This window comes from Ctenocephalides felis, unplaced genomic scaffold (assembly GCF_003426905.1).
Source record: "Ctenocephalides felis isolate EL2017-DRISC unplaced genomic scaffold, ASM342690v1 CF-g0.4_SCAFFOLD_01170, whole genome shotgun sequence".
Classification (NCBI taxonomy): Eukaryota; Metazoa; Arthropoda; class Insecta; order Siphonaptera; family Pulicidae; genus Ctenocephalides; species Ctenocephalides felis.
In genome coordinates, this window is record NW_020537324.1 from 2,238,363 (window position 1) to 2,262,145 (window position 23,783).

Sequence of the window (23,783 nt, forward strand, 5' to 3'; positions counted from 1 at the left end):
CAGTTGCATCGGCCGATTCGCAAAAAATGTTAAAAATAAATAAAATTTAATCAAATCTATAAAAGAAAATCTATTGAATCAAATCTATCCAACTTATACGTCAATGCCACTCATACAGCAAGAGAGAAAGAGTAAGACGTTCATATTCACCATCATGTGAAATGAAAAATTATGTAATAAATATTTACTTTTACGATTTGTCTCAATTAATTGAATTGAGAAGCGGAATTGAATTACTTTTTCAAACGAAGCTCATTCGTCTCGCCCTTGTGACCATCGCTCTTTCGGTTAGGATAATATATGTGTAACATGCATTTAAAGTATATTTTCATGGATCGTTGGTATTTTGTCGACGACTGGTAGATTTTGATTTTAGATTAGAGTATTTCATATTTGTACTCTTTTTATTTTAAAAATTATTTGTTACAAAAACTTATAAATATGTAAAGCAATCTGCAACAACATTGTTAAGTGAAGAAGTTAAAAAAAAGCTCGGTGGTTTATAATTTCTTAAACGTTTGACTTTGCAAAAGTAATTAACCTCTGTTCATTTCACGTGGGGCATCTTTCATTTGTGTCGATGACGTTAATTATTTATAAACAACGCAAATTAATTTTATTTTTTAAACTTTTATGTTAATTCTTTATATATAATAAAACATGATTTAAAATTCATATTTACAATTTATTGAATCATTATTAATATAATAACAACTCGTTTACTTATTATATATCAATCCTTTTAAAATACATTTTAAAAATTATTTATAAATATCCTAAACGACTTTGTATTAGGTTAAAACACTAACTAATATTAATTTAAAATTTTTACAATTCAGCTTAAGTTTAATAATACACGATAAAATAATTTTAGTAAAACTTATTTAGAATTTGTACAATTTACTAGACTATCGATGGTTAAAACATATATAAAACAATTAAAATGTTGCTTTAGACACTAATAAAATGGAATAAATAAATCGCCGAACAATATTAAAACTACATGAGATGATCTATAAAAATTTACCATATTGCACAATTATTGACGCAATTATCAATAAATTCGCGAACCCAATTAAAAATTAATAGTGTATGATTCGTCATATATTTAAACCCAACTTAAAATAATTTAAAATGTTGCTTTAGATACTAATCAAATAAAATGGAATAAATAATTACCAAACGATATTAAAATTACATATGATAGAAGTTTTCTATATTGCACAATCATCCACGCGTTTCTTTATGAAATTTTTCGCAATTAAAAATTAATAGTAAATAATAAATAATATACATAAAACCCATATAAAATAATTTAAAATAATAAAATTACTCACCCAAGGCGCGCTATATTCAAATCTTACCGCCGATAATATACGCCCGCGCCATCCATCGATATTTCACAACCGTTGAGATCGTCGCAGCGCTAGGAATTACCGCCGCCGCCTCCGGAGTTACCGCTTGAACCGCCAGTCGAACCGCCGCCAGAGTTTCCATTGTTACCTGAGTTACCATTATTACCAGAGTTACCAGACGGATTCGCTGGTGGCACGAAAGGTGACCATCGTAGGCAAGATGGATCAATCTCTCGTACAGATCCGCGTCGTTTGACACGTTCTGCATATTCTTCGAGCACATCCTGAAAAAAGGTTACAGACTCATTAATATAAAAAAACTGAATAATAATATGCCATGTATTAACTTATAGCAAGATATCATTGAATAATTATTTCATGTATAAATTCGACCGCTTTAGGAGGACCGTGTTATAAACCGTGCTACAATTTTAAGCCTGTCTAGTATGGAAACCGCGTTCTAATAGTACAACGTTATCGGAGGGTTGACTGTATACACACAAGCTATACAGTAGTTCTATAATTCCAGAAGTCAAATTAAGTCAGTCAGGGGCAAATATGCGATGAATCTCATGTGCGAGAAATTGCTCGACGTCAAGTCAGCGAAATGATGTATATTAACAGGAAGCGCGAAAATTGATGACGTCAGAAAGCAAAATAACTTATGATGTGATCCTGTTGCTACTAAAACAAGTATTCATAACATATTCTAAACATACGTCGACATATGCCGTCAAACGTGTCACAATATTATCTTGTTACGCGTTGAGATATAGATCACGAAATTGTAGGATATTTACTGAGATGGTTCAGGTTCTATTTATTTATTCACTTGTGTCAAATATAAATATTCTACATCTCTCAGATAACTTCTATCAATGAAAAATTAATAAGTGTTTCTTTAATCTTACAAACTCTTCGACACTTTTATAAATAATAATAAATCTTATAATTTAACAACTGTTCATAGAAATTACTTCACAATCCCTGAAGTATAATAAATCCATTCTCATTGTTAGCTATTTTTATACCGAATCAATTTCTGAAAAAAATATATACTTACCAATTTTTTCAGAATTATATGTTTTCCTTTCCAATATTTCATCATTCCTAAAGCTTGTAGGGTACTGACAATATCATAACTATTGATGGCCATCTCTTGAGAAACATCTTTGACCGATAGAGTAGTTCCATCCCTCGAGCACAGATAAGCCAGAAGAACGTCTTTCCAATAAGACCGGTAAGATATCAATCCCAAATCTGATAGAGGCTTTTCAGGAGAACCAATTTTACCTTCCGTACGGGTAAGGAGGTAACCTGGAAGTATGATAAGATATTTGTTAGAGAAATGTATTAAAAGGATAAGCTCGGGATGCTTTCTCATCCTAAAACTAGTATCTACTTTTTTTCACTAATGCATACTTGTTTTTTTAGTTTAAACTAGCAAACCCGACGAACTCCGTTTCGCCACCAGATGGTTTCGTGAGAAAGATGAAGAAATTTTTTGTTTGTTTTATATTGGAAAAGGAAAAATTTGATTTTATTGCACAACAGTAATGAATTTATTTCGATTACAAAAATGAAGTGTTTTTTAGTTGAACTTCTCTAAGTAAATGAAAGTGAATCCGCATATTATCCGTTTCATGGAAGTGATCTTTGGTAAACCACATTTTTTGTTTTTTGGTCTGACGTTAACACAAACAAAGCGGATGGTTTTCCAACTCGTGAATAGGCAACGTATAACTGCCTATGTGAAAAATAATGATTTTCTAAATAATCTATTTGAAATTTATCCCGCAAACACTAAGCGATTGGCCTTGAGACTTGTTATTGCGAACGCAAGGCAAACTGGAAATTGCAATCGTTTGAAGTCAAACGGAAGACCAGTCGGAATCATTGGTATGTCACCAAATCGCCAGCAATTTTTGATTAAATGGTGAAATTCTGTGCGTGTACATTATTATTCTTTGCGGCAAGAATTGCTCGTTGACTTAACCAAGCATAATTCTGATAATTCTCACTAATGTCATTACTCGAATTTTTAAATACGGCGCGTAAAGTTCCAGCAGCTTGCATTAAGGCACGATGCCGTTCACAACTAATTTTCTTAGCTATAAACCTTGCGGAGCCCGAGACCTTTCCAACTAATACAAAATTGTCGAAATCGGTTCGTGCGTTCTCGAGTTATTTCGTCAGGAAGGAAAACCCGACTAATTTTTATATATATAGGGATACAGATGTAAATAAAAGATACGACTAATTGCATTTCAACATAATTAACTGTTTGGTTAATATTGGCTAAAGCGATTATCATTTATATCCAGCAGATCAATTACCCCGGTGTTGATTTGTTAAGCATCGTCTTCTGCTAAGCAGAACGTATAAGATCGGATGGCGAGAGAAAAGTCGCCAGAATAACAAAGTACCGTTCTATTATTCACATCGTCGCCGTTGTACAATTTGCTGGCGGTACGCGACACATTCGAAGAGAGCTCCCAAAGCCGAGAGCGCTGAGCCGTTCACGTGGAGTGCGGGGTCGCACTCGCAACCGTCTGGCTTGCCGCGCTCGCTCGTTCGGCTCGTTCGCTCGCTCTAGACACAAATCAATATAGCGCCGCCGACGCCGACGAGGGATGGATGCACATTTATATCAATTTGATGCGATAAATCAGTGACTTAAAAATTTTGCCAATGAATTGATCACCCTGACGCACAAATTTTACATATACTGCTGCGATTCGTTTTAGTAAATTGAAACGAATGATTGAGATTTGAAATTGTCTGAATGATTACTTATAAGGGATGAAAATTTGTTTGAAAGTATTAAATTATTGTCATCTATTGTAAAAAGATATATAGAATATATTAAATAATTATCAAAAGCTAGAATTTTATACATAGCACGACTAATTGTAAGCCATGCAGTACCTACAGAAGCAAATATTATGTAAAATTGATACGTAATTACAATAATTGATACGTAATACGTAGATTTTATATTAGTTTGTTAGCAATATTAGTTCAATGTACTAGTTGTAAGTAGCATTTTGTCTTAAGGCAAGTCGCATTAACTTCCAGAGCGTACACGTTATCAACAATCTATACGAATAAAATATTCGCTTTCCACTAGAAAATAATCAATACGATTTCCAATTGAAGTCTCTTAAACATACTTATAATCACTGTATTTGTATAAATTAAATAAATTTCTTTGAAACTATTTCGTGCTTTACAAATGTTATTTAAGTATGGACGTCAACTGTAATCAATAGCTACACATACAAAACAAGGAACGTGCATATGATTCGGCATAGATTCTAATTAGAATCGCTCAAACGCGAGACGAAATTCTAAACTTTGATGAATTTTTATAACTCAACCGTTTGGAATCGTTCAAGTTTTACGTAAGCAGATTTATTGCAATTATTAACCCCCCCCTCCCCTTTGTCAGCAAAAGTAAGCAAATTTCTTACCCAAAATAAGCAAATAAATAACCCCGCCTCTCTATAGTGCTTACGTAATACTTGAACAGCCCCTTTATCGTAGGCCTATAATATTTTATTATGTTATTTCAGACTAAGAAATCTATCGTTGTACAAAGTTTCATCAAAATTACCCCAAAAAATGTTTTTAAGAATAAATATGAAGTAACTTCCCGGCCGATGTTTACCAAAAACTAATCAACGTAATTCCCAACCAATATCTGTCGAACAGTTTTTGAATATATAGCAAAAAAAAATTAAATCGATTCAAGATTATGAACTAAAACGTAGACCAAAGATTCTACACTTTTCTGCTAATTACAAAGAAATGGTCTGAAAACTGATAAACGCTAATCCTTTTAACATCGGTTCAGCCGTTTTTGAGAAAAAGTCAATGAAAGGTCAAAAATAGGATCACATACATACATACTTTTCCCAAATTTGTTATCAATGGATTCAGAATGACTTGGAACGTCGAAAAAGCACTATAATTTTTCGCATAAACATAAACTACCCCTTATGGAAAATGTGACCAATTATTTCAAATTAATTGTGAACTGAAACAATGTGTTTGGTATTGATATTTAGATTCTATATCCGATCAAATGCTTTCATAAAAATGTCCTATTTCTACTATATACTCGTATACTGCGATTTTCAAAAATGAAAATTATTAATCTTCTTTTACTCAGCCCCGTTATACGGCATGGCGACCAGACGAGGTACTTATACTGCGGCACCGAGCCATCGAGTCGCTCCGGCTTTGCAGTAGGCAAGCAGCAAGGGCGGGCGAAACGCGGCACACGAAATACGAAACGCGGGGCGGCCTGCGGGAGGTTTCCGACAACGAGAGGAATGAGATTTCGGCTGTTCGCTCTCTTGTAGCTACAATGTTTTGAACCGACGCGGCGTAACGCGCGAAGCCCAAAGCGCGACGCTACGCGTAGACTCAACCGTCGAAAAGTTGCGGTAGGTCGCTACACTTATGCGGAGCATGTTGTACTGTACCACATGCAATTGGGATAGCCAAAATTTAACTGACAAAGAAAAATAATACTCAATCATACTGAAAAGAACTAGTGGTGTATGGCATCGTGCCAAAGTTAAAATTTTATTCAAATATACTAATAAGTATAAGTCTTTACTCGTTACTCTTAACATTTTATTCTATTTAGTTTTAAGAGTGTACATAATTTGTTAACTAGTTTTAAGAAATACTAACACAATGAAGTATGTTTTTTAAGCTATTTTCATACTAACCCAAATAAGTGCATCAATTTAAGCAAATAGACCTAAGTACATATATAAAATTTTCATAATAAATTGTAATAATGCAACAAGGCAGGCGTACAATTAAAAAATATCACATGTGACATACAACTATTTTAATATGTAAACAAATTTAAGATAAATAAAGAGTTTCGTGCCTCAAGGCGAATTGCAAGAATTTTGCAAAAATTATTCATTGTAAATATACATTTGTTAAAAATCATCAGAATATATACATATCAGAATATATACATATCAGATAATTTTTGTACTGAAGGAGCTTGCTTAACAATTTTGCGTTGTCACGTCAATTTTTTTGTTATATTAGTTAATTCCTTATTAAAATTTGTAAAAATAATACACCATCTCTTCTATTACTTTTTAACATTTAATAATTTAAAATTTTTCTAAATGTGCACTGAAAGCTCACATAATAATCAATTCCCGACCGGTTAGCAAGCAATCAATAAAACACGGTCCATACATTTTCTCAGTTTAACAAGCGAGCAATTAAACAAATTATTCTTACATTAGCTGTATTGATTGCAGTTTAAGTGCCCACTTTGATAATATTGCGCTTTAAGTTGCAAAGAAGAGTTGCAAAAAGTATTATTTTTAATGAGAATATATTCTCTCACTTAGAAATTCTGTATGATGTTTTACCAATAAATCTCCGTGGCCGTCTAAGAGCTCATTAAAATAAATCTTCTCACAATCTATTGAATTTATCATTTTATGAATATAAATTATATAAAGGCAGTAATACTTTTAAAGTCATATTTATCATATGCTACAGCATGCTTGTAAAAAACCTTTTCATAAAAAACATAAATCTCGTAGATATAAAAACTTACAACACTATATGATAATAGGTAAGTTTGATATAAATTGCTTTACTTTTGTATTTTATTGCGACAAAGTAATGAGTGTAATAGACGGTTTCTGAAGAAAATCATTTCCAATTATAATGAATGGAAATGTTAATGAACAATGCTGTTTCAAATATTTCTATGATAATTTCCACGAGCTTCGAAACGGATTTTCCAATGTGTCTCGTATGAATTGATCAGTTCGTTTAAAATCATAAACAAAACAAATAAAAAAAGTCAGTCCGTTTGTAAATTCAAAAAGCGCTAGAGCATGTAACTGCCAGACGTAGGGCGGTCGATGCTGGCAGACTGGAGCTACGCGTAGCGGCGTAGCAGGCTCTCATACGCCGGATGAGAGCAAACGAGAAAGATGAGGCTCCCACATATAACCAGGGGTTAATCCAGGGATGGAATGAATTTAATGTCTGGCTGTCGTGCCTTCCAGTGTTTGTTTTATAAATCTCATAAAAAGTCACTTAAGGTAGTTTGGAATACAAAATTGAATACTCGAATGGGACGAAAAAATCCATCCTTCTATATACTTTAGGTAATGAAAAAATGACAAAATAAAGTTAAAATATTAAATTAAATTTAGAATGGCATGAAGATCTGAATTGTAAAAGGACACATAATGCCTATAGTCATGTTTGGAATAGCGATAAGTAGTCAAATTACGAAAAAAATATAGACAACATTCAGACCATAATAGATAAAGCAGTAAAAATACCAGCAATCTACCCTATTTTACACCTACTAAGACAGTTCAATACAAAACAGATAACCTACCATTCCATAAAATTATTAAAATAGAAAAGAACAAATAATACTCAATATATTAATGAATAGAATTAACCTAATAAAATCAAGACATTTAAAGCAATATCCATAAATAATTAAATACATGGGCTTACTAGACAAGATAAAAACTTTCATTAAAAACAAACAAACAAAAACACTACCTCGAGTACTATGAAACTACTCAATCAACTCCTTAAAAAATCAAGATGTCTAAAGATGAATATACCTTTTCAAATAAAACCTTTTTATATTTATACAAAACTTGATATCTCTATTTAAATAGATATTAAAATAGATAAAGCAAGGCCCAATAAATTTTTGCAAGAAAATTAAAATCACCATTCCGAAAAGGAAATTCTTTTCTATTTTAATATTTCAATTTGCTAAACGAACGCGTCTTTCATATAGCTCACATTCAAAAATGAAGACAGAAAATTTTAATTGAATTCCTTCCTCTACTTAAAGTACTTCTACTGAGCAGAACCTAATTAATGATATATTTACGATCCCTTTTAATTAGTTATATTCACAAGTAATAAAGAAGAAACGTGATAAAAGTATTATTTCAAACCTTTAAATGCGCCATCACTAAAAAAATGATAATTGATACGACAAAATCTGAATCTAAAATGAATGAAGTTTATAAGGATGTTGAGGAGAAAATATAAAAAATAATAATAAATAAAGCGTGACATTTATCAACGTGATGAGTTTAATTAATTTTATGTTAACACTTGTAAACTTGATACAAGGCAAATTTATTGTCGAATGCACCTCGTACAAGGAATTTGCGTCAGTCAAACTGTGCATACATCAATTGTCGTTATAATGATATCGATGCAACAGCAAAAATAATCCGCTTACGATTTCTATACCACAATACTCTAAGAAATAATAAATCCATCTAATTCTTTACCTCTTACAATTATGTCACAGTAATAACTTAATCTGTGCTCAACATGTGCGGTTCTTCCGTCGCGCAAATGTAATAAGCAAGTTTTACTAACTTTCCTTAGAAATTCATTTCAAACAATAAGAGCTATTTGGAAATCGTTATGCTGTTGCTTAAGTAGAGACCGTTAATGGCAAATGCTACTTTTATTACTTCTTTCTTGCCCGGCGGGCGAAAAAGACAATCACCGTTTGATTTTGGTTTATGCGCTTATGAATGAACGCGAGTGAGAGACCCCATGTCGACGGGGTTGAACGACCGCTTCGTGTCTGGGGCAAAGGATAAAGGATCCAGGGAAACAATATCTGAATTATAGAAATAAATCACTAAATCGCTCTTGAGCAACATAAATATAATATATCTCATATTAATAAGAAAAAAGTCATGAACACCACAAGTTTATTTTTGGTGACGCCTTGAAAGTTGTCATAGACCATTGGTAGTCCATATTGCATATGGGCAACTTTGGAAATCACATTTCTTCTAGATCAACTAGATTCGTAAATATTATAAGTGGTTTCTTCATCATTTTTATTCAAGAGAAAAAATCTGCAAACTACAGTTAACAATCTTTTTGTTCGATTTTAGAATTCCTAAGAAACTGGTCAATTGAAAAAATGCAGCGATGTGAATGCGTGCACTTCTCGTAATGGTCAATCTGGTTTTACTTGCTGTAATCATCAAGTTATATGTAACCGTTAAAAATGTTAATCGACCATTGAACGTGACTGATCAGTCATTGCTTCAAACGAATAAATCTTTCATTGGTAAAATTGCAATCCATTAAGCACTAAAATATCTAATAAATTATAATAATATCTTAAACGTAATTACTCAAAACAATACTAGTAAGAAAGGTTAACATATTGATGCCAGGTTTGTGTAAATCATTTGGAGAGCTTATTTAAACAGAGTATACGAAGCAAATACAAACATAAATTGAAACTTGAGTTGGATTAGCTCACTCAATGGGGAGAGAGACTACTGGCAAATTTACAATTTTCAGCCCAATTATTTAAACATGACTCTAATACACATACTTATGTATTTAATTAAAATAGCTTATAGAATTTTGCTTCTGATTTCTGTTTATATAGCATCTCTTGTACTGTAGCTGGAGTAAATCCCAATGAATGACATCAATTGAGTAAATTCTCAACGAACGACATAAAAATTTCAATCTATCCATTGAACTTCTGAAATTTTCTTGGAGAGCACAACATTTTCATCTTGTCATTGGTCTATATAGAGATATCAAACTTTCATGGCACATTTTATATATTGCAGGCAATCATCTAATTTGGTTTCGGTGATACCCAGACAGAATAAATCGCAGAACAAACCACACACATCTAAGATAGCAAAAAGTCACAACAAAAACGTGAGGTCAACAAAGGTTATATGCGTAGACTGTCTGTCAGACGGCGCTTATATCGCGAAAACGATTGAAACTTCAATATAAAAACTCGTAGCAAATAAGTCGTAGGCGGGAAAAAAATAAAAAATATATATCTGGAAAATAAACAAAATATTTTACTAAAATGTTAACTGGCCGCATCAGTCAAAGCGAAAGTCCGCATCAACCAGATGATCAGACGACGACAATTTTTTAAAGACATAAACGTATACAACGCATAAAATTTACCTAATCAGTAAGTTCTAATAAGTAAATATGAACTACAACTATGTATTACAACCCTTCATCACCAAAATGCTGTTTTCCTCTGAAAAGCAATGAAAATCCTAAAGATCATTATTATGCAGTGCGGGTTGCCACATATAAATTTCGCTCGGTATCTATAAAGGATCATATTATTTCGCGTTGATAATAACATCAAATAATAGAGGCCCTAGTCATCTTCATTATTTTCGAAATAAATCGCAAAAGAAGGTTCGCCTGACCAAAAGAGAAAGCAAAAAGCCAGCTGTGTGAAAAGGACACATGCGAAAGGAGTAGGATCGATAAAATCGTCTGGACGAGATCTGGGGTGCATTCACATATTTATTTGGCAAACTGCTAAACAGACGTAGAAAATAGATTTTAAATAAAACCCTATACAAAATATTATTTTTAATCAATTTTCATGTACTACTAAGAATAGTTCATCAAATCGTCAACAGTTTCCTTAATATTCAGGTTTCACAAGTACTTCAATTAACTGGATAAAACGATTAAGAAATTTAATCTGACTGGAATGAAAAAATTAATATTTGAGCTTTTAAAAAACTCCTTAAAATTTGATACCGCAAAATGAGTGCTCTTTATAATAATAAGGCGTTAAAATTAGTTGATTTCATCCTCAAATTATATCAACTAAATCCCTGTTACTTGGAATCAAAATAAGAGTGGCAAAAAGACTATAGTTTATTATTCGACATATCTCAGATTGCTGACTGTAAAATCCATATAAAATAATGATGAAACGACGTACATGTGGCCATAAAACCAGGAATGCCTTTGGCTTGTGCAGGGTGAACGCGCATGCGTCATCAGACGTTTTAATTATTGATGGTGCATTCCTGGACTGATTAAAATGACTGACCGATTCGCAACGCTGGATTTTGATCTTTGCTCCATGTTTAATATTTGCCGTAAAAATAAAATTTGATTTATTGGATTTGATACAATAATGCGTTTCAAAACGATGTCGTAAAATGGGTAATATATCAACCCATTTAAAATCTCTGTCATTCGTTTCTTTTGCTTGCCAATCAAAACCAACAAAAACAAAATCAAGAAAGCAAATAATAATGGAATATAAATCTAATAAACGATATTATTAATCGTTAATTTTTATTGGCCATAAATTGTAAATTTGACATAGTGACGTATCGCGTACAAATTGAAAAAAACATGCCAAAAATATAGTTCATAGTTTAGCCCATAGTCATAAATAAGTTCCAACAACGAACGGTGTAGCAGGTGTGCATTGCGTAGGTCCGCACCTTACGTTCATAGTTCGCAAATTACTACGGACGCTACGCTACATTGTGGCAATGACCTCAGTCTGACTACAAGAAGTCAATGAACTCTGCCGTGGGAGAGGGTTATGTCTGCACCATCCCCGGAAAAGCCCGGAAAACCGCGCCCGGATTTCATCCCATACCTCATATCATAGTAACGCGCGCCGAGGATATATCTACGCGTGTGTTCCCGCTGCCGGATCGTTGGCTGCGCTTGGAGATGAAAGAATACCATCGATGATCAGACAATATCGATTTCAGGCCAAAAATCAGCGAGGATGGAACGAATGTAACGAAATCAATAATGGAAAGGAAGAATGGTAGAACTTTGCAGCTCAATAGCCTTGTTGTTTGATATAAAATCAAGGCATTCCAGGATAATTTCATTGAGGATTGGGGAAACAGATAATATGAAGCAATTTTGATACAATGTTAGGAAGCACAGCAAAAAAACATCTTTAATTAATATTTTTGAATTATAGGATTCTCTGAAAAGTTTACTGCAAACTTGCATAAATAAAAACAAACGAAAATGAAACAAGACAATTAGGTACATATAGATTATGTCGCCTAGAATTTTTAGTATTACGTTTTTGGGCCAATTCTAGGATACATGTCTTCAAGAAATCACTCTTATTTTGTTCAAATTTGGTATGGGTGATCTGTTTTATTTGGCACGATTAGATACTAAAGCATTGCGCTTGATATGAAGGCCAATCTATGTTATTTCACCATTTTTACCATCTGCAGGTGAATTTTGACCCGTTGGAGGTTAAAAATTCAAAAATTTAAATAAACCCTTCTAAAAACACAATAACTACAGCTGTTTTTTGTTCGGTCCCTTTATAAAATTACATCAAGTATCAATTTAAAATTCGTTTTACAGTATCTAAACACTTCCAAATAGGTGCTGCTCTAGAGTAAACAGCAATGTAATAATTCGCCTGGATTCAAATCGATGATTGTCTGCAGTTATTTACGCTGCGATTGTTCGTATTTGTATGGCTTGCTATTTGTCAGTGCGTATCCGATTAATGCGAGAAAATCAAATAAAGCCTGAACAAGATTTAAGACCACAGTCATCAATCCATCACAATCACAATAATGAATAATAAACAGACACGAATAATTGAAAAATAATTCTTCATCGAATCGTTATTAAATTTAATTTATTTTTTATGCTTAAAATTCATTATTAGAACTTAAGAAACATAACGAATCGATCAATATTATTTAATGATATTGATTATTGATATAGCATGAAGAAATTATATTTCGCTCGTTTGTTTTTTTTTTAACAACTATGCTGACCAGTGCGATATAAAATAAATATTTCCAAAATTAATTATTGTGTACTTACTGAAATCAATGAGAAGTCGTCCATATCCTTGCCTCTGGTACGGAGGTAAAGTAAGAATACAGGATACGTTATAATTCAGGAAAGAATTCTTTTCCTGCAAAAAAATACAAACATTTATTATTATATAACCGTATGCTTGAAAAAGTTAAAATTAAATTAATGAATTTAATCATGGAAGACGTGCTGTATCCACTAATAAAAATTTGAACAAGAATCGACCAGTGTTAACCTAGAGTTTTGGGGAATGTACACATTCACCGGTGAATGTGCACATTCACCAAGAGTGCACATTTACCGTAACATATACACAAATGGTGTATATATAATATATATAAAGTATGAAATTCAATTTTTCAAAAAACTAAAATTTAACAATGTTAGTTTCAATTACTAATTAAAAAGCAATTAGTTGAGTACAGTGCCAATCAGACCATCCTCGAATATGGATTTATTTATAACAATTATTAAAATAAAATCTATGCTTTCTACAATTTTATTTGTATTTAAAGTATTATTACTGAATATGCTTAAATATTTCATTGTCCAAATATATTATCATAATCGCATCATCTAATACTAATTTATTACCCACAATTAAAAAATCATTTACAACAAGTTTATTATAGTTACACTCTTGCAGGCCATAAATCAAAACTTTAAACTGGTTTCTAAATTTTATGCACACGTTGAGTGGAAGATAAACTAACTATAATAAATTTAATACCAATTGTTGAATGAGTGATGAATAAAATACAGTTACATATTCGTGCTGAAATGTTTTGCACGATATAAAACATGGTGTATTGATATAAAATTGAATAATTGAAGTGTTTTGTAATCCATATAATCATACGGTATTGATATGTAATTGAAACATTGTAATAATGAACGAGAGTTAATTAAATTTTTATTTACACAAAAATTAAATAATTTTATGTGTTATCAAAATGCATCCATTAGACTAATTGCATTAATATGCACAATCAAAACATTCAAGATATATCTCCTCAGATAACAAGTTTATACTTCTATTTTCAAGACCAAATATATATTACATTTACGATATTATTTATTTTCAGTTCGATCATAAAACTGTTTTATTTTTTACAGGAGTTAATTGCGTATCTAATAAATATTTTATTACCCGCCGAAAAAGATTTTAATATATGTAAACAATTATTTGGTACGTTTACACGCCGACGCGACTAAATTGGAAGATTACAGATGACAGAGATCCATGATGTGAAGTCTAGTCTCGAAATTAAACAAAGAGCTGGATTTTTTTTATTTTCATATGAATTACTAGCTACCATTAGGTAGAATTTGAAATGGCTTTGAGAGGAAGCCCAATGGATTGCCTTTTAACTGTGTGCTTTATATCTGAATTTAGAGTTGGCCTAGTTATGATGAAGAGTTAGCAAATAAACACAAATGAATGAAAATTAGTGTTGAAAATCTATTTATAAGAGCAGAAGGTTCAACTACAATTTAAATTTACTTTATATTACGCCTGAGTGCACAATAAATATATAGCACTTTCACAGTTTTTAGTACTATTTTATTTGAGAAACGCTGCGTAACATAACCTCGCCATAACATTGGTCTATTATACGGCAGAATCGGCCCCTAAATTTTGATAATTAAAATACTTCTCGTAGGTCTTGTACTTCAGGATGCAGGATTTCATTAAAAACGTGAACTATTTTTTTCAACAATTAATTACGAAGAAACGGCTCAACTGATCTTTACTGAAACGTTACCTCAACTATCGAACAGCATTTGAATTTTCGAAACCGGTTCAGGAAGTTTTGATAAAACGTTGACCAAAAAATGTATACTCATCTGAAAATTATAAAGAAACGGTTCAGCCTATAGTTGTGCAGAAATAATGCATACAAGTCCTTATCAAGTAATTTTGAAATAGGTAGGATCGTTTTTGAAAAAATGTCTTCGAAAGGCCTCACAAACACATGCTTTTGCCAATTTCGGTATCAAACAAGTCAGAACGCTTCTAAATTTCGAGAAAAGAAATTAGCAAATCAGAGTTGCTTGCGAAAACAACTTGTCCTTCTGCAAGTTAATTATTGTGAATCTACTCATATCTTTAGTAACCAATTAGATGAAACTTTTTATTTTTTTATTTTATTTTTCAATACAGCAATCAGAATACAGTACAATCCTATGAGCTATTTGACTTATATCATTCACTCACACACTTACAAACACACATGTAAATTAATGTGATAAATCGAATTATATCGATAATTGGAGAATTACTCCAATTGGAGTTTTCTACAAATTATGTGGTAGAGCTAAAGGTCTTCAATATTATCTTTGGAAAGTTTTTTTTAAGTCTTCTTAAAATTGGTGTCTCAAGAAGCTGAGTGAATATTAAATTTGAATGATCCAGTTTCTGAAAATGTTGAATTTTTGAATTTTTATTACTGGGATGGTATGTATCAATTATTCCTGCCGTGTTTGCCAGAGTTGATACCCGATGTCGGTGATACGACTAAAGGCGGAGGCGCCAAGGTGACCTCAGAGCCCGACGTAGCGTAACCGCAAATCAGTTACCCATAAATATTAATAAACGAACAAACTCTACATACACACATAGCAATACAGAACTTACAGAACGCGAACAATAAACTCGAGGCACTCGTAAAAACAGAGGAAACTTAGGTAGGTAGAGGTATGTCTTATCAAAGCCCTCAGACATCGTCGACACCATCAATCATGGCTACTGGATGTGTGCCTAACGCATTCGCGCAGTTTGCTACTGAAATACAATTTAATCAACGTCGTTAAATGCCAATTGCAAGTGTAATAAAATTAATATCCCACCACTACATCAATAAGGAAAATAAATTAGAATATTCACAATTCAAATGAAAAGTTGTAATAAAAACCTTAAGAACCTAATTTAGCAAGTCCTAATATCAATATAGAAAATCGAATCTCGGGAATCGAAAATCTTGTAAATCGCCCTTTATAGTAAATACAGGTAAAGATATAGATATTAACAACCGTGGATCAGTAATCAGTTTAAAAAAATCTAAAACCTAAAAATAGTTGTTTTTTATCCGAAGCGATTCATCAGTGTGATTCATCTCTTCAACTCATGTTTTACTTCCAGAGTACATGGCCAATGCATCGACATGTTGAAAAACTGCCATTCATGAGAGGAAATACAGGTGTATCAATGTTTTTTAAGAATACAGGGGACTAAAGTAGTAGTTTGCGACGTCGTAAAAAATAAGTATTAAAATATATATAATTTGACGTAATAAGATTAGTCATTATTCCACAGTTTCTTTTGTCGAGTCATAACAACGTAAGAACTTGAAAAGAGGAATGATATGAAATGAATGAAATATTGTGTAACGTTAAATAGATCTGTTGGAAATTTATCTAATTTAATTTGTTTGTAAATATAATGTAAAAATGAGATAAACAATACCAACAATTTTTTTATTATTCTTATTTTTACTCGCCAAAGATTTGCCTTCATCAAATATACCTAAAACACTCAAAAAAGCTAACCCTCTAGTTTTAGCAAATAATTATTATTACTCTCATATTTAAACATTTACCATAAAAATTACTGAATGCCAGGCAGATTGTAATTATATGGAAATAAAAAAAGAAAAAATCTGATTTTTAACAGCTATTCTTCTTCTATTCTTCCCTATGACCTTTTATGCTCGAATTTTTACCCTTGATTTAGTTGGCAAATAGTTAATCTATTTATATTGAATATTTGTTTTTATTTTAAAAAAATCTAATAGTGAAAATAGTCTTGGGAAGTACTATATAATAAAATAGTCAAAACAACAAATTTCATGGGTCAATATATGACTTTACATTTTATTTTTTCCAACACTTAAATCATTTTTTTAAATTTCTTTTATTATTTTTTTCGTGCTTTTACTACTTATTTGGTGACTAATGAAAATAGACTAAATTTAGATTTGAATTCTGATTACATAATAGCACGTTTAAGAATAATACTATACAGACATATATCTTAATGTGTTATACGAAATAATATTTTTATGTTTTAAATGCACCTGCATTGATGATGGTCATCTTTCCAAAAGTTTATGCGTTCTACATCGATCTTTTATCGTAGTCCAATAACGTGCGCCACGAATTATCCTTAAATCGAGCACAGTAAGTGAACAAGATAAATAAAGTGACTATAGAGAAAAAAAACAAGCGAAAATATAGGAGTGCATCCAAGCACAAGGCTAATCGTGAGGTATGGCGATCTTAATGTATCCGTATGAGTGAATGTCTGCTGCGGTATTTATGGAATTTCCGAAACGGCGTTCTACCGGAAAGAGGCAGAGCCGAGCACCAGACAATGGAGATTGGAGACGACGCGCGTAATTCAAAGATAAACTCCTATCGTTTCCTTCACATTAAAACTATTTTTTATTTCGTGCAATTTCCCAAACATAAAATAGATGCATTTTGAAAGGTCAATCATTGATATTTGAAATTCATAAACAAAAAATCAACTAGCAGGCGCAATCCAAGTTTACTCCTCTGGGATGAAACTCGCTTGGTGATGGAGTTGACAGTCAAAACAAAACCCTTTAAATAATATAGGCATATAAAAGATGATTTGATCATAAAAATTAGGTGTAAGGAAAATTTTGCCTTGTGGCAAGTATGTATTTTGTTATTAAATAATAACGAGAAAGAGATCAGGAAGAGTTTGAAAACGTAGCGACAAAATTCGTAGCCTTTTGGCAACATGACAACAAGATGCTCTAGTAATTGCAGAAGTCTCCAGCAATGTCCAATAAATACATTTAAACATGATGTTCCCTTGTTTATAGTCGAAAACTTTTAAACCAAATATCGACATAAAATAACCAAAGCAATCTATTCTCGCCCCACGAATTGAAATATGAGATGTGATTGATTGAAACATAAATATATTACGTGATCTGATTGCAGAACATATCATAAGTCTTTTATCATTTAAAATATAATCTGAGAAGAATAAGCACATGCACGTCGTGGTGTTTAAAAAGCATTTGTCAGCCCGCAGTCTATAAGCGAAGACAGACAGATCAGGAGTCCTGGAGAGAGGCGGAGCGAGCTCCCGCTTTTCGACTACTATCGCGAGACCAAGAGCCAGACGTCTGGGATCCCTTCCCTTGCACACTACGACGATTCAAAACACAATCAACGAGAAAATACAAGACACCTACTGATGCATCGAGAGAATCGAGAGAATCGAGACCCTTCAGACATATGAACAGCTTTGGAAATGAATTAAAAAACGGTATGGGCATTTTAAAGGATAAGGTTTTTAAAAAATAACTTGAATTTGAAAATTTAGCAAACGTTCGCTCTAATAATATTTTTTTGTATATTATTTATGTTTAGTGTTTAAGCAACATAATAATAATTTCATTCTTGTAAAACATTCATATGATCTTGAGCTGACTTGAACCATCTTATAATGACAAATGAATATTCATTTGTAAGAGAAGACGATTAATTGGCAAATACTAGAAACAACAAATTCCTTGAAGTATTATTATCTTGACTAAAAGTGAAGTATTTAGTCTTCGTTATATTTCTTCGCGTCTTTACTGCTTATTTGATAACTAATGAAGAAAGACAAAAATAGATTCAAGTTTCCCCGTGAATTAGTGGCTAGAGCTATGAGCTTTCAATAAGAAGCTTCAGTTTCAAAACTGCCTCGTAAAGCCTAATATCAAGCAGTGCGACATCCGTTTGTACTTGAAAATATAAATACCCATATGATTCCGAGTAAAAATGCCTTTACTGACATTGCTGCATTCGACAAAAAGCCATCAGTATTAGAGTTATTCTAATAATAAAAAGGGATCGGCCAACCATTGGGTTGCCATCTATAAAGCCATCAAGATGCCATATCAACAAGTTTATAGGACTATTGAGTTCTGATTACATAACTCATATAACAAAAATATTATACTATATAAATATTTTATTAATTCATCGAATTTCAGCAATATTTGCGCGTAAGCCATTTGAAACATTGTATTAATTACAATAACTACTTTGCAAATTTAAGAAACTACTGTAAATAAACTACTCCATCCTATTATATTCGTATTAATTCGTTTCTGTTGGCTGGCTGTTAATATTAGAGCACAGTTGGAATGAGATGAGGGTATGTGTATATATATTTCGAACTCAAAAAGGGGGCGCTCGCGAATTTTCGAATCGAGGGTATGGTGTTACCAGACTGACCCCCTGGCGCACAAAGTAGCATGAGGGTCGTTGACCTGACCTTCCCCAACGCGACTATGTCGTTCTCTTTCTTTCGCTCAAAATAAAACGAAACGGAATGATTTGCTGCGAAAAGGCGTGGGTAGGCCGGGAACAGGGTTGCCAAATAAAATTGTAATAGGTTTAATAATATAATAATAATAAAAAGCAGAGCATCATCATGTCCAAATTTTAAATTTACGAAGGTAAGAACTAATGTCTAAGCTGAGATCATTCAGAAAACCTTCTAATATAACAGAACTTAAAAGTTTGGTTCCACATGATTCAGCTAATATAGTAAACATAGTGAATAATGGATATGAAGATATCCAGAACAACAAAGATTAGCATATTTAAAACTGTTGCTTTATGATACATTTGGATCAGCATTTAGTTGACTATTTCTACTCGAATCAAAATATAAATGATCTTTATATAATATTTCTTTAAATGACAATTTTTCAAGATTTATTAAAAATTATCTCTTACCTTGCTGAAGTAGCCAACCGTATGTGCACCTTCACTATCAGTCAAAGTCATCACATAAAATAGAAACGGTTCCACATCATAATACAATGTTTTATGATCAAGAAAAAATTTGGCAAGTAGACATAGATGCTGACAATATTGCTTGTGCCTTTTTCCATCAACTTGCCAAACACCAAGACGGTTTTTACGATACACCTATGAGAGAAAAAATACATTGTAAATACTGATTTTTTTATTATTTTTTTAATATCAGTATTTTAACTCACTTCTTCACCAGGAGGGTGTCTCCAAACGCACTTAGCTGCATGTCTGGTCATTCCCACACTAGATTTTTGATAGCGCAGACAAAATTCACATAAATATAATTTTGGTAAACGTGCTACATCTTCTGGATATGGACTTTGATACCATACTTCCATGCAATATTTACCCATTGAAACAAACCTTGAAAAATAATGCACAAGCATTTGTTAAGATATTGACAAGAGTATGTTTATAAAAGTAAGATATTAAGTATCATATTATACCTAGTGCCTCTACTGACTGGTAATTCCTTAAGTTCATTTTCAATAGCAACACTGGCTAATGCCTGAGCCTCTTTGAATAATTTCAGATCATAATCACTTGCAACACCTGCCAAGGAAGGTTCACGATCCTTATCAACAACAGCTGACTTAGATTCGCTTGTAGGTTTAAATTTCGATCTGATATCCTTAAAAAAAAATGAAACATATATTGAGCAAATCTGTTCAGTAATAAAAATTAATTCTTATTAAGGATTCAAGAGTTATACATACTTTTATCTTCATTTGATATTGTTTTTGCTCTGGAGTCAGTCCTTTTCTTTCTTTATCAAGGAGAGCTACAGCTTTTACCCTCTCTTCATCATGCTTTTTCCATTCTGGCAATTGTGATTTACATTGTGCCATTGTCGTATTATGATATAAAGGACAAGCTTCTATAGTGAAATGCTTTTCATATGTACCTCCTATCAATAAATTTTAAAATATGAATTCACAATGGATTAATAAATAGAAGAGTACAATTGCAATATATCATCATACCTAAGTGGCCCATACTGTCACAACCCTCAAGAGGACATTTTCGTTCTTCTGGTGGTAAGGACACTCTGCGTTTATTCCCAGCTGCTTGTGCACCCACAATGGCACGTTTATTTTTTCCTGATGCTTTGGCTGGGACACTAGATCTTTTTACTGGACTCTTAGATGCTGATCGTTTTCCAGAATCACACCCATCAGACTCTGTATCTGATGGTGCTTTACCTAATTTAAAAATAACAAGATAAGAGAAAATTTTATGATCTTATATACAAAAGATAATATTTTATGATGATTTTAACCTGTTAGATGTTTGGATTTTCTAGTGCTTGAACTTCTAGTTAATTTTCTAGTTACCGATGCTCTTTTTGAGTCATCTGATTCTGAAGCAGGTACTTTGTTGTTGCTATTACTTTTATTGCTTGTTGTAATTGAACTGCTTGATGTAGTTTTAGATAATTGATTTTTTCTGGCAGGTTTTTTAGTTGGCGGTGGTACTGGTATAGATGCTTCACTAGATTCAGTTGTATCTGATTGAGCGTTATTATTTCTATTATTAGCATCATCATTTGTAGCACTACTACTATCAGAATCAGAAGATGATTCTGATTTTGAAGCCGCGCTACTCACTGAAGACTCTCTACTTTTTGTCTAAATGAATAATTTGTTTACATACATTTTTTAAAATATAATTTTATTATTAAGAAGAGTGTATTAACCAGATTTGTACTTACTTTAGAATTTGTTCGGGTAGAATTTCTTCGGGGTTTTGGAATTGGTGCCTTACTAGTTGTCTTTGTATTTGAACTAGGTTTAGCAGGAGGTTTAGGTTTCGTTGCAGTAGGTTTTGATTTCGTAGCCCCAGCCTTTTCTTTTGTGCGATTACCTGGTGTTGTTTTCGAATTTGTAGACTTAGTTTGTGATTTGTTAGGAGATGCATTATCTTCAGAATCTGAAGAATTATCTGGTGAAAAAATACTTTTTTTCTTATTTTTATCACTACTTGTTGTTACATGGGGTTTATCATTTATTTTTCGTGTTGGATTTTGTTTATTAATAACTTCACCAGATTTAAGGATAGTAGGTTTTGGTTTAGGAGCAGCAGCACCAGATTTTGTCTTTGCAGCCGGTGCTTTTCGTTTCGCAGTAGTTGTAACATTTGTTTTGTTTTGTTTACTGGGAGTATCATCCTCACTGGAATAAATTGATGGCTTGCTTTTAACAGGAGCCTTTTGTGGAGTTTTTTCATTTTTCGTTTGCTTGTTCACAGATTTTTCTGGTTCATTTTTAGTAACATTCGATTTAGTAGAGGCAGAATCTGTACTTCTGCGTGGTGTTGGTTTCTTATTCTGTGTAGAGGTTGTTGGTCGAGAATCCTCTTGGGAGGTAGAAGAATCACTATCGCTGCTACTGGATCCAGAACCCGAACTACTTGAACTACTGGATGAAGTTGAATCAGTGCTTGATGCTGTGCTCGATTCTGTATTACTTGCATCCTAAATGAAAGGATATTAAATTATAATAAAATTGAGATAATGTAATATGTACATATTAATATGAGCGTATAACTCAATCAACATAACCTTTCATAAAAAACTGTACTAACCTTTTTCTTTGGCGTCATTATGACAGTTTTTAGTCTCACCACATATAGTGCTTTAAATACACATACAATTTTCGTTAGAAATAAAATAACTTATTCACAACTTTTAGTCATAATTAACTAGAAAACCTAGTAAACAACTTTGAATCGACAGCCGTCAAATTCATATGTTCGTGTTTTTGTTTGACATCAATTTTACAGTTTCACCAACCTCAAATATTTTCAAGTGGCACCACTGTTACATTCAAATTAACACATTTGTTTTTCCATTCTGCAAAATTAAATATTTTTATATCAGAATTAATAAGTAAAACAAAACAAAAGCATATTTCTAAAGTCAATTTTCTACTACACTATCCATTATGGATTCGACATACGAAAGCTTATCTGAAGAGGATTATTCCAAAAACCTCTCTGATTTTGCATTAAAAACTGGTACTAAAAAAATTGGAGGGCCCTTTTCTGAATCAAATTTTGAAAGTCTTGAATTACAATCTGCAACTGCTTTAATATTCTCATTAATATCATGGTCTACACTTTACTTTATAACAATCGCCTCATTAAATCGTACTCCAGAATTCTGCACAAGGGTTGTAACTTTAATACATGGCCTAATGACTACAGCCATGGGATCTTATGTTTGTAAAATGAAAATGGAAGATAAAATAGAAGGTATGGATTGTAGTAAAACATCAGGTTATCTCAATAACTTATTTTAAATTGCAAAAGTTGCTCCTGATGGATATATGGGCATTTTGTAATACACCTGTTATGAGATGCAAACATGTTTTGCTACCCAGATTTTTTTCATATTGAGATTCAGATCGATTCCTTTATAATTAGCAGTTAAGGCAAAATGCCACTTACACCTAGCTATTATATATATGTGTATATGTATTGTGTACATCATATGATATTTTATTGTTACTGTTACTGATTTTATAACAAACTGTATATGATTTTATTCCAGAATTATCAATCCTGCCCAATTTTGTGCTCGTGAATAGCTGGGGATACTTTGCATTTGATCTAATATGGTGTCTTTGGTATCAAACAGAAACCAAATTAATGATAATTCACCACATTTATTCTGTTTATGCGCTTGCAAGAATGTTATATTTAACACCTTGGGTGCCAACAGCTTGCTGTGGTCTTGGAGCAATGGAGTTTACGAACCCTCTTTTACAAGCACGATGGTGATTTTTTGAATATTCAGTCATTTAAAATAATAAAAATGTAATATACTGAGCTTAGTTAGATATTTAATATTTGTACGTGCTTACAGGTAAAAAATGATTCTTCATTAGT

At 32.3% G+C, this 23,783-nt stretch overlaps 2 protein-coding genes across 2 annotated transcripts; one reads left to right on the forward strand and one right to left on the reverse strand.

Annotated features, from left to right (window-relative positions):
* Positions 1 to 1,241: 1,241 nt before the first annotated feature.
* Positions 1,242 to 22,620, reverse strand: LOC113365859 (histone acetyltransferase KAT7). Its single transcript, XM_026607402.1, has 11 exons — positions 22,479 to 22,620; positions 21,607 to 22,368; positions 21,175 to 21,523; positions 20,879 to 21,097; positions 20,612 to 20,802; positions 20,342 to 20,526; positions 20,081 to 20,258; positions 19,815 to 20,009; positions 13,050 to 13,143; positions 2,419 to 2,672; positions 1,242 to 1,639 (listed from the first exon to the last, which is right to left on the reverse strand). The coding sequence occupies exons 1-11, from the start codon at positions 22,494 to 22,496 to the stop codon at positions 1,427 to 1,429; spliced, it is 2,658 nt and encodes an 885-aa protein (XP_026463187.1). The 5' UTR covers positions 22,497 to 22,620; the 3' UTR covers positions 1,242 to 1,426.
* A 217-nt stretch (positions 22,621 to 22,837) lies between these two features.
* LOC113365933 (transmembrane protein 136-like) lies at positions 22,838 to 23,675 on the forward strand. The gene is made up of 2 exons (XM_026607478.1): positions 22,838 to 23,147; positions 23,446 to 23,675. Exons 1-2 carry the CDS (start codon positions 22,838 to 22,840, stop codon positions 23,673 to 23,675), a joined length of 540 nt encoding a protein of 179 aa, XP_026463263.1.
* The last annotated feature ends 108 nt before the right edge of the window (positions 23,676 to 23,783 follow it).

Bases quoted from the DNA above. Each gene is read 5' to 3' on its own strand.
- LOC113365859 (XM_026607402.1), bottom strand. The intron at 20,803-20,878 runs GTATGATGATAT...ATTTATTGATAG, and splicing joins TGACAGTATGGGCCACTTAG to GAGGTACATATGAAAAGCAT. The intron at 13,144-19,814 runs GTAAGAGATAAT...ATTTTTTTGCAG, and splicing joins CGGTTGGCTACTTCAGCAAG to GAAAAGAATTCTTTCCTGAA.
- LOC113365933 (XM_026607478.1), top strand. From the start codon at position 22,838: ATGGATTCGACATACGAAAGCTTATCTGAAGAGGATTATTCCAAAAAC. The intron at 23,148-23,445 runs GTATGGATTGTA...ATTTTATTCCAG, and splicing joins AATGGAAGATAAAATAGAAG to AATTATCAATCCTGCCCAAT.